The sequence below is a fragment of the Suricata suricatta genome, chromosome 2, assembly GCF_006229205.1.
Source record: "Suricata suricatta isolate VVHF042 chromosome 2, meerkat_22Aug2017_6uvM2_HiC, whole genome shotgun sequence".
Classification (NCBI taxonomy): domain Eukaryota; kingdom Metazoa; phylum Chordata; class Mammalia; order Carnivora; family Herpestidae; genus Suricata; species Suricata suricatta.
This window is the reverse complement of record NC_043701.1, coordinates 27,988,215-28,000,060: the sequence shown is the minus strand read 5'-3', so window position 1 is coordinate 28,000,060 and position 11,846 is coordinate 27,988,215. Positions and strand designations below refer to the sequence as shown.

The window sequence follows — 11,846 nt, the reverse complement described above, 5'->3', positions numbered from 1 at the left end:
TTAAAGGATGCGAAATCATTGGAGTTTGCAGTATAGGTTCTCCCCCAAAATTTCTAAGAAGTCTACACTTGTTTTCTCCATGAATAAATTCTGATATGTTGAATAAGTTAAATGATTCATCATCTTTACTGTTTGACTATGAACATTAATACGTGCCTCATCTTTGAATAAACTCCCAAATAAATCCAAATATAGTCAATTCTTGACTTTTTCATACAAATGGAGGAAGCAATGCTCAAAATAAGCCTACACTTATTTATTTTTAGTAAGGGACGTAATGAATAATACATATATTTATTTTTGGCAGCAGGTTTATTGACTTAATATGATACCTGACATAATTTCTTAGGAGAAAATGAATGATGCTAAGAGACTGAGAAAAGAAGAAGGTCGTTCGAAGCCTGCTAGCTGACAGGAGGGAACCGCAGTACAACTTAAAAGCTGGCCGCGATCATTTGCAGAATGAATGATACACAAATGGATAAGGTAGGTTTAGCTACTTCTGAGAGTAGACATTGTGGTTCTTCGTCTTTCCAGTAAGATCTTTTGGAAATGAAATTGGATAGGAGAATGAAATTGGTTGTCAGGACTGAAATTTTCAGACTAATACCTGTAACATTTACTTTGTATGTACTATGTGTGAGCTATTACGGTGTTCGACCCTCACCACCAGTGACACTATAAGTACTATTATTTCCTTCCTTTGTAGGGGAAGAACCTAAAGTTCACAAGGGTTAAGCTAATGTCAAAGGTCAGGTTGAAAGTGGCAGAGACAGATGTGAATCTCTCTGGCATCACAGTCCATATTATTAATTACTAAAAATGATGCCTCTCTTACTATAAAAAAATGTACTTGACCTGCTATCCTAAATCTGATGTCCATGGGGTGTCTAATATTACACACAATTTCACATTAATGTGTACTTTCCCCCCAGTAAGACAGTTACAGTTTTATCAGAGATTGAAAGGGATGAACAACAAAAGAAAGGTAAGATGTAACAGAAAAGAGTGACGAACAAAACTAAAAGAGTAATTTTTTTATTAAAAAAGTTAAAAATGTTTGAGAGAGAGAGAGAGAAAGAGAGAGAGAGGAGAGAGAGAAGAGAGAAGAGAGAGAGGAGAGAAGACAAGGAAGAGCCGAGGGGCAGAGAGGGAAGGATAGAGAATCCCAAGCAGGTTCCATGCTGTCAGTGCAGAGCTGACCCAGGGCTCAAACTCATGAACTTTGAGATCATGACCTGAGCCAAAATCAAGAGTCAGATGCTTAACTGACCAAGCCACCTGGGTGCCCCAAGAGTAATTTTTTTTTTTAAAAACAAAGATAAATGTAAAGACATGGATTCAAGTTTAAGCCTAGAAGTACGTAAAAGTGGTGTCCTGGAAAGAGGGCAGGCAGTCAAAGGATCTGGAGTTAGGTTTGCAATGTATCACAGGGTGACTGCGCTCCTGGGCAGTTAGAATGGTGTGGGCTGCACAAAGACAGGGCAGAGGGACAGCAGCTCTCCTGGGGGTCTGGGGTACTCGGGTCACATTGTGAGCACCGTGCTCTTCGCAGCACCACCCTCCAGAGCAATGCTGATACACGGAGTGAGGTCTGTGCAGGGGAAGGTGACAAGGGTGGTAGTGGGCCGAGAACCACTGCCATGTGAGGAAGGGCTGAATGGCTGAGCAATAATGGCTCAGGGAAGAAAACACACAATAGTGGCAGGTGGTTACATGAATCAAGTAGAACAAGTCAGAAGCAGAGGGTTGGAGGAAGCAGAGATCCGCCTGATCTGTGATGGGATGAACTGGATAGAACAGGTACTTGGTGACCCTGTGATCACTGCAAGTGTTAAAGCAAAGGCCGTCAGTAGTAAGCAAACCTGGGTTTAAGGGAACTTTAAAAAGAATCATCACAGGAAAGGCCTAGGCATCTGTGTGTTAAGAAATGTGCCTATAAAGGTCTGATGTAAAACTAGGTTTGTTCTGGCTTCTGGAAGACCAGGAACCAGAAAAGTTGTAAAAGTTATGATTGCACTGGAAAGCAAGGTCTCAACAGAGGACCTGTACATCCTCTTAAATTTCTAAAAACAGAGCAACGCATCCCACATAGCAGTCTGACACCACCATTATGGAAGTGAATCCCTCTCAGGCAGACAATATTATCAGAATGCATATTAGAAGAAGCCTTCACAAGGCAGGAGTCCTAGAATAATGGCACATTTCTAAGTTGTCTGTCAGATGTAGTATTCTCAAGTGCTTTAGGAATGCTAACCTCTGAAGATTTTCTGATTCACTGGTACAATGAGGGTGCCTATGTTAGCCGTTCTTGATAAGAGCAGGAGGGTAGAAATCAGAGGACCGTCGCAGGCCAGTGGAGCAATCTGGGCGTGTTACTGGGTTCCCCCGGAACCCAGCCTGCATAAGTCAGGGAGACCGAGCAAACGTTAACGTTCTCTATGTCAGGCTTGTTCAGTGAGTGCGAGAGCTCTATAAATACACATTCACTCACACAACATTCTCTACGGCACCCTCCCCATCCCCACCCCCGCCCCACCATTTCATATACGAAAGAAAAAGCACACGCTTACTGTCATTTCTGAGGAAATTATTAAGCAGTTGGAAAAGAGGAAAACTATCCCAGGAGTCCTGTGGCTGGGCTTCCAGCGCGGTATCCATATCCACTGTGAATAAAGCCCAAAATTTCTCTGCGTGCTCTGCCAGTAAATCGGGCCACCAGGCAAATGCCTGTCAAAGCATAAAGAAATAATGTAAAATTAGAGTACTTCTTAGCAACACACAAATACTGTGCTACCGGAAAACACGTCATTAAAAGTGAAACTGTAGTACAATGCTACAAAATAGGAAATATAACACATTTTAAAATATGTCTACTCACAGAAAAGAGCAATAGTAGAAATACACCAAAAAACTCATAGTAGTTTTACTTAAATTAGGAGATACATTTTTTCTGTTTTGTTTTTTATTTTATTTATTTATTTATTTTTTAAATGTTTTATTTATTTTTGATACAGAGAGAGACAGGGCATGAGAGGGGGAGGGGCAGAGAGAGAAGGAGACACAGAACCAGAAGCAGGCTCCAGGCTCTGAGCTACCTGTCAGCCCAGAGCCTGACGCGGGGCTTGAACCCACGAACGTGAGATCTGGCCTGAGCCGAAGTCAGAGGCTTAACCGACTGAGCCACCCAGGCGCCCCTGTTTTTTGTATTTTCAAATGTTATATATTAAACATGTATTTTTAAATTAAAGTGATACATGTCATTTTGCATTTTAATTCTATTTTAGATTTCACATTTCATTTGATGCCAAATTTGCTTATTTAAAATTTCTGTATAAAATTTTTTCTCACATTTAAAAAATATTACTTTCTTTTTGCAGTACTTTTAAAAATAAATCTAAGGTCTAAAGCTAAAATATACTTCCATAGAGAGTAATTTTTTTTTTTAGTAAGGGAAATGCACTTTTTTTAAACATTTATTTATTACTGAGAGACAGAGAGAAACAGAGCATGAGCATGGGAGGGCCAGAGGGAGGGGGAGACACAGAATCTGAAGAAGGCTCCAGGCTCTGAGCTGTCAGCAGAGAGCCAGATGTGGGGCTCGAACTATAAACTATGAGATCATGACCTGAACCAAAGTCAAATGCCTAACCGACTGAGCCACCCAGGCGCCCCCAAAGAGAGTGATTTCTTAACCCTCTGATGGAAACTAGGTGCTTTGATGGCCTTTGTCTTATCTAGTCTTACACAGATTTTCTGATGCCCAACATTTTAATTTTGCAGGTCTTGGCATTGCATATATGACTATGTGAGTATTTTAATTTATTCCTATTAAATTAGACAATAATGCTACAAAGACAAGTCTGTATATCTTCTATTCATTACCTTATAGTCAGGTAGGTATTTCTAGTGGTTTTTAGGTCACGGTAATATTCACTTAAAAAATCTGCTGTTTAGATGAGTAAAAATAATATTTACTTTTTAGAAGGTTCTTGAAAACCATGTGGTCTGTCTGACCATGGACCACAGCACCAAGACTGCCTGCCCATAGACCCCAGCAGCAGGCCCAATTTCCTGTGGTCCCTGCCAGCCAGCTAGCCTATAAAGTCTACCAACCAGCCCACCAAGAATCTCTCTCTTAATGTCTTAATGGGCTGATTGGTGAAGGGTTTTCCCTGAGGAAGCCAGTCTGTAGCAACTACAAGAGATGACTGTTTCTTCAAATGTGCAGACACCAACACAAGTCTTGAAGAATTAAAGAAACATGATACCAACAAAAGAACAAAATAAAGCCCCAGGACCCGACTCCAAAGACATGGAGATCTGCAATGTGTGTGAAAGAATACAAAAATATCATCTTAAAGAAGCTCAATGAGCTACAAGAGAACACAGATGGACCACTAAATAAAATCAGGAAAACAATGTATTAAAAAGAAAAAAGAGAATTTCAACAAAAAGACAGAAACCATGTAAAGAACTAAACAAGTACTCTAGAACTGAAGAACAATGACTGCAAAATTCAACAGAGAGCTTCCATAGAGTTGATCAAGAAGAAAGAATCAAATCAATGAACTTGAAGACAAGTAATCTGAAGTTCTCTACTCAGAAAAACAATAACAACAAAAGAATAAAAAAAAACCAAAGAGAGTCTACAGGACTTATATCTCTAATTAAACCAGTGATAGATATTATAGGAGTCCCAAAGAGAGGAGAGAAAAGGAAAGGGGCAGAAAGCTCATTTAAAAGAAATAGTGGCTGGGGACGCCTGGGTGGCTCAGTCAGTTAAGCCTCCGACTTCGGCTCAGGTCAGATCTCACATTTGTGGGTTCGAGCCCCACGTCAGGCTCTGTGCTGACAGCTAGCTCAGAGCCTGGAGCCTGCCTCTGGTTCTGTGTCTCCTTCTCTCTCTGCCCCTCTGCCTCTCATGCTCTGTCTCTCTCTGTATCAAAAATAAATAAAACAGTAAAAAAAAAATTTTTTTTAAATAATAAAAAAAAAGAAATAGTGGCTAAAAACCTCCAAACCTGGATAGGGAACTGGACATCCAGATTCATGAAATCTAAAGGACACCAAATGGCTTGAGTAAAAAAGTCCACACCAGGGCAAATTATAACTAAACTGCCCAAAGCGAAAGAGAATTTTGAAAGCAGCAAGAGAAAAGTAACCAAACCCACCAAAACTATCAGATTTCTCATCAGAAACCTTGGTGGCTTGGTGAGAGTAATAAGATACATACAAATGCTAAAAATAAATGTCAACCAGCACACTTTAAAAATGAAGGACAGTTAGACTTACTGAGACCAACAAAAGCTAAAAAAGCTCATTGCCACTAGACTTGCCTTACAGAAAAATACTAAAGGAAATTCTTCCAAATTTAAAGAATGCTAAACATTAACACAAATATATATGAAAATATAGGGGTGATTTAACCTCCTATTCTTTTTTTTTTAATGTTTTATTTATTTTTGATACAGAGAGAGACAGAGCATGAGACGGGGAGGGGCAGAGAGAGAAGGAGACACAGAACAGGAAGCAGGCTCCAGGCTCTGAGCTAGCTGTCAGCACAGAGCCCGACGTGGGGCTCGAACCCACCAACGTGAGATCTGACCTGAGCCGAAGTCGGATGTTTAACCGACTGAGCCACCCAGGGGTCCCAGCCTCCTATTCTTGATTTTGACTCAGGTCATGCTCTTGTGGTTTTGAGCTGAAGCCCTGCATTGGGCTCTGCATTGATGGTGCAGAGTCTGCTTTGGATTCTCTTTCTCCCTTTCTTTCTCTACCACTCCCCTGTTTGCACTCTCTCTGTCTTTCCCCCAAAATAAATAAACTTCTTTTTTTTTTTTAATAAATAAACTTTAAATATATATGTATATCTATTTACTGGGATGCCTGAGTGACTTGATCGGTTAAGCATTCGACTTTGGTTCAGGTCATAATCTCACAGTTTGTGAGTTTGAGCCCCATGTTGGGCTCTGTGCTGACAGCTGTGAGTCTGGATCCTACTTTGGATTCTGTGTCTCTCTCTGTCACTCTCCCATTCACACATTACCTCTGTCTCTTAAAAATAATTGTTAAAAAAAAATAACAGAATTAAATATATATATACATACATGTATATATATATGTGTATATATTATGTGTATATATATATATATATAAAAGTATAAATCTCACTGGCAAAGATAAATACATAGACTAATAGTAATATAGTACTATAATAGGGGTGCACAAATCATTTTCAATTCTAGTATAAAACCTAAAACAGAAAAGTATTAAAAATTTTTTTAATGTTTATTTTCATGAAAGAGAGAGAGACAGAGTGTGAGCAGGGGAGGGGCAGGGCAAGAGGGAGATACAGAATCCAAAGCAGGCTCCAGGCTCTGAGCTGTCAGCACAGAGCATGACGTGGGGCTTGACCTTATGAGCAGTGAGATCGTGATCTGAGCTGAAGTTGGACGCTCAACCAACTTAGCCACCCAAGTGCTCAAGAAAAGTATTTTTTAAAAAAAAAGCAAAAAACTTCTGCAATTATTAGTTTATTAGTATTATCCAGGACTCAGATGTTCAGAATTTCTCCTGAAATTACACAAACAAATGAAAACAGAAAGAAACCAATTCAAAATTATATAACAAAACAGTAGTCCATCACAAAAGCCTGTAAAATTACAAGAACGCTGTTTTATAAAACACTGGCACTTTACGAGAACCATAATCTCACCAACCACAAAATTGCTAAAATCTTCCCTAAACTGCTAAGTAGATAAACATGACTCTAATGACTGAGTATGGGTTTTATAAAGAAAAATCAAATCCAAATCAGATAACTCATACTGAAATACAAAGATTTAAGTGTCTTCTTCCCTTAGGTCTATTTCATTCATAGAAAGGAGCAAACTATAGTCTAGGTTTTAAATGTGCCATAAATATGAGAAGTTGGCCCAACTAATTAAAAATACCTTTAATGGAGAATCTAGCTCCCTAAGAAATCCATATTTACATAGAGAGAAGACATTTACAGGCAGTACTGTTTTTTTTTTTTTTCCTAGAGCCTTTGCGGGATCTAATGTCAACAAAAATTTTAATTTGGTAGTCTTGTATTTTGAGCTCACATTTTTAGGTCTTCTTAAATGTGGGAACTACAAATATAATTCAGAGTAAGGGGAGTGAAAGAACATCGATTCCTCATGTAAAAGATTAGGACATACTTTTCTTTTAGTCCTTCAAGGACAGACTTTCAAAATGTCTGAGTCTACTAATCCCATGCTTTGAATGGACTGGTTACTCTTCACTTTATACTTAACTGGGCTTTGTGAAATCTGATGTCAACTGATCAAAATGTAAATTTCAGTTATGACTAAAAACGGTCTCAATTCAACTTTTATTACCCTCATGATGAGTATGCAGAGTATTAACAAAAGTTTTTTACCATAAAAATTTTAAAACAAATTTGTTAATGGATATACCGTATAAAATAAGTCAATTCTCATATCAGTAACATAATGTGTGAGTGTGTCAGTGGGGTAAGTAGGAGTGTAGTGTTTTTGTATGTAATTAAATTTAAGTTGTTACCACTTTTAAAAAGGTTGTTAAAAGGTCTGGAGTCCAATTAAAAGGTAAATTCTTACCTAAGAATACTTAAAGTGTAAATGAATTAAATTCCCCAATCAAAAGACACAAATGGAATAAATGAATAAAACAACAAAATCCGACTCTATGCTTATGAGAGACATTAGATTTAAGAACCCACATAGGCTGAAGTGACGGGATTGTAAAGATACTCTATGCAAACGGTAACCAAAAGAGAATAGGCGTGATTATACTGACCTCAAACAAAATAGACTCTAAGTCAAAAACTTCCATAAGAGAAAAAGTGGGTCACTATATAATGATTAAAGAGTCAATTTACCAACAAGAATAATTAAAAATATATATGCACCCAAGCTCAGAGCACCTAAATATATTAAAAAAAAAAAACATTGACAGATGTTAAGGCAGAAATAGAAAGCAATATAATTATATTCGGAAACTTTAAAACTATACTTTTGATAATAGATCTCATCCAGAAAGAAAATTAATAAGGAAACAGCAGACTTGAAAAACACTTTAGACCAGATAGACCTAAAAGACAGATACAGAACATTCTCCCCAACAGGCACAGACTGCACATTCTTCTCAACCACACACAGAACAACACCCGGGACACATTACATGCCAAGTCACAAAAAAATTCTGAACTTTTGAAATCATCTCATGTATCTTTTCTTACAACAGTGGAAGGAGATCAGAAATCAGTAACAAAAGGAAAACAGAAAAATCACAAATACATGGAGATAAACAAGACACTCTTGAACAACCATTGAGTCAAATAAAAATTTGTTAGGGAAATAGAAAATATCTTGAGACAAACAAAAATGAAAACACTACACACCAAAATGTATGGGATGCAGAAAAAGGAATTCTAAGAAGGAAGCTTACAGCAATAAATAGCTATATTAAAAAAGTAGAAAGATCTCAACAACCTCACATCACACCTCAAGGAACTAGAAAACAACAAACTAAATCTGAGGTTAGGAAAAAAAAGAAAATAATAAAGATTTGAGCTTAAATAAATGAAATACAGAATATGAAACAATAGAAAGTATGTGAAACTAAGAGTTAAATTTTTTAAAATATAAACAGTATCAATAAAACTTTAGATTAATAAAGAGAAAAAGACAAGATGCAAATAAAATCATAAATGAAAGAGAAGTCATTATAACCGATGCCATGGGAATAAAAATGATCATAAGGGACAATAACCCAATGATTTCTTGAATATGACACCAAAAGCACAAGACAACAAAAGCAAAAATACATAAACAGGACTATGTCAAACTAAAAAGGAAACTATCAACAAAATGAGAAGGCAACTTAAGGAATGGGAGAAAATATTTGCAAAGTGTTTATCTGATAAAGGGTTAATATCCAAAGTATAAAAAGAACCCTACAACTCCACAGCATGAGAGCCCCAAATAACCTGATTAAAAGATGGCCAAAGACCTGAACAGACATTTCTCTGAAGAAGCTTTACAAATGGCCAATAGCTATATGAAAACGTCCTCAGCATCATTAATAATAATTTGATTTTCAAATGCAAATCAAAACCACAATGAATTATCATGTAACATCTATTATGGTGGCTATTAAAAAAATAAGTTTTGTTGAAGATGTAGAAGAACTCTTATATACTGTTGCCGACAATGTGAATTGCTACCGCCATTGTGATAAATAGTATGGAGGTTTCTCAACAAATTAAAAATAGAAGTACCACACGATCCATTTCTGAGTATCCATCTGAGGGAACTGAAATCAGAATCCCAAAGAGATCTCTGCATTGCCCTATTCATTACAGCATTCTTCACAATAGTTAAGACTTGGAAGCGACCTAAATGTCCATCAGCAGATGAATAGATAAAGAAACTATGGTATTTATATGCAATGGAAATTCCTTTAAAAAAGAAGGAAATCATGCCATTTCCTGGTTAAATCTAGAGAACATTATGCTGAGTGAAATCTAAAATGTCAAATCCCTAGGAGCAGAGAGTGGAACGGTGGGTTCAGAGGGTAGAATGGCGGCGGGGAACAAGAAGCAGGGATGTATCAGTGACAGGGTGCAAAGATTTCGTTATACGAGACAAACCAGGCGTAGAGATCTACTGTGCAGTGCAGTGTCTATGCTTAACAGTGCTGTTACACACTCAACATTTTGCTCACAGGCTACATCTTGTGTGAAGTGCTCTTATCACATTCATACAAAAAATAATGTGGATTTCTCTGGCTACTCTCTCTCAGTTCTGTTTTAATTTGCATTTCTCTAATAATGAATGGGTTTGAACATTTTTTCATATACATAAAGGCTCTCTTTATACTGTTTTTAGTGAAATTGTTTTTGAGTCCTCCCCCTCCCCACCTTAATTTGGTTTTTATTAAATAAGGTCTATACTCAATGAGGAGCTTGAACTCACCACCCCCAAGATCGAGAGCTGCATGCTCTACCTGCTGAGCCAGCCAGGTGCCTCCTTTCTCCCCTTTTTAAAATTTACCTTTTGGTGGGGTTACAGCTTTTTAACCAAACAGATACAAAACATTTACACTTCTGTGATGTAGAAATTTTCATTATTTTTCCAATTAGAATGAATCACTTAAAAAGGATTCATCATGGGGCGCCTAGGTGGCTCAGTCGGTTAAGGTTCTGACTTCGGCTCAGGTCATGATCTCACGGTTCATGAGTTTGAGCCCTGCGTCGGCCTCTGTGCTGACAGCATGAAGCCTGGAGCCTGCTTCAGATCCTGTCTCCTCTCTCTACTCCTTCCCTGCTCACGCTCTGTCTCTCTCTCTCTCAAAAATGAAAAAAAAATGGATTTATCATGCTATGTCCAGAAAAGTCAACATTTATTTTCAAGAACTTTCTAAGAACATGTGATACATGGTTTAAAACTTCATTTAATTTCTTCAAATGTAAATTCGATTAAAACCACATACATGTTAAACCACAAAACAAAATGGATTATAAAATATCAACCCATTGGATATTTCTTAAAAACTTGTATCACAAGATAATGTTCAATCTATTAATACAAGTATTCTTTTTAGTGTTTTATTTAGTTTTCAGAGAGAGAGAGAGAGAGAGAGAGAGAGAGAGATAGAGAGAAACAGCATGAACAGGGGAGGGGCAAAGAGAGGGAGACACAGAATCTGACGTAGCTCCAGGCTCTGAGCTGTCAGCACAGAGCCTAATGTGGGGCTCGAACTCAAAAACCCTGAGATCATGACCTCACCAAGGTTGGACGCTCAACTGACTGAGCCACCCAAGTGTCCCACAATTTATTAAACAAAACATCACCATGTAATGAATTAATGGATGGTAAATGTAAGACAATATTGCGTACAGGAGGAATATAAACAGACGTCAGAGTTAGGGACATTTAATGCCCAGCTCAGTGTTTATGACCTGAACTTTGCTGCTACAAACACATAAATGTGAAAAACTGTAGGAAATGGTATACTCTATGTCATGAACTATTGCTCTTTCAAAATATTATCTTTGAATACTTTTCAACTACTTAAATGGGTGTGTGACAAATAATATAAAAGTAAAATATAAAACAGTGTCATTTGACTGCATATGTCTTGCTCCTGTCTTTTAGAGCTGCAGCAGTGGCTGACCTGAGGGGAACCTGCCCCTGACTCCAGATGCAGCAGGAGAGAAACTCTAGCAAAAATGCAGTGCTGCAAAGAGAGACTTCTAGTCTCACTTCTAGTTCACAATCAATACTTTTACAAACGATTAAAATTAAGAAATTTTAATCTTAAAAGATTAAGAAAGCAACCATCATGTTAGGTCAGGATTATTTCAAGACTCAGAAAAATTCCCACAGCTGTTTTTAAAGTGAACTTGGAAGACCGAGCCACAGCTGGGGAATGAAATAAAATGAAACATAATTTTATCTAAAAAAAAGAGTAACTTCAGGACGGCCAGATTTTGGTGTGAAGTCACAGTTTTCATTACGTTTTGCAGAAGTGTATGTCTGTGTCTCAAACTGTATTCCTGCTGAGCATAAGCTAATCTGTAACGAAGGCTTATGGTTCTCCTAAGATGACCAGAGAACATTTTAGGCAATCATGGTCTTTGAAAAGAAAAAGTAAGTGTCACAGGCTGTTACCTTGCAAGTAGAGTGGCTTTTTCACCTACCCCCTTACTTTTTTGCCATCCCCCTAGGTGACACTGTAGACTGTTAGTAAGAAGAGAGGCTCTATGTTGTCCCCCCTGGAGGACCACTTCCTGGGAGATGGAGGAGGATTCAGGG

The 11,846-nt window shown here is 37.8% G+C and overlaps 1 protein-coding gene across 16 annotated transcripts in view; it reads right to left on the bottom strand.

The window, feature by feature from the left end:
* CADPS2 (calcium dependent secretion activator 2) overlaps nucleotides 1-11,846 on the bottom strand; it is a 522,703-nt gene that overhangs the window by 77,233 nt on the left and 433,624 nt on the right. For all 16 annotated transcript variants that reach the window (XM_029924158.1, XM_029924180.1, XM_029924174.1 and 13 more), the window contains one exon: nucleotides 2,574-2,730. In XM_029924158.1, coding sequence (XP_029780018.1) covers nucleotides 2,574-2,730 — 157 coding nt within the window. The remainder of the gene's footprint in view (nucleotides 1-2,573; nucleotides 2,731-11,846) is intronic.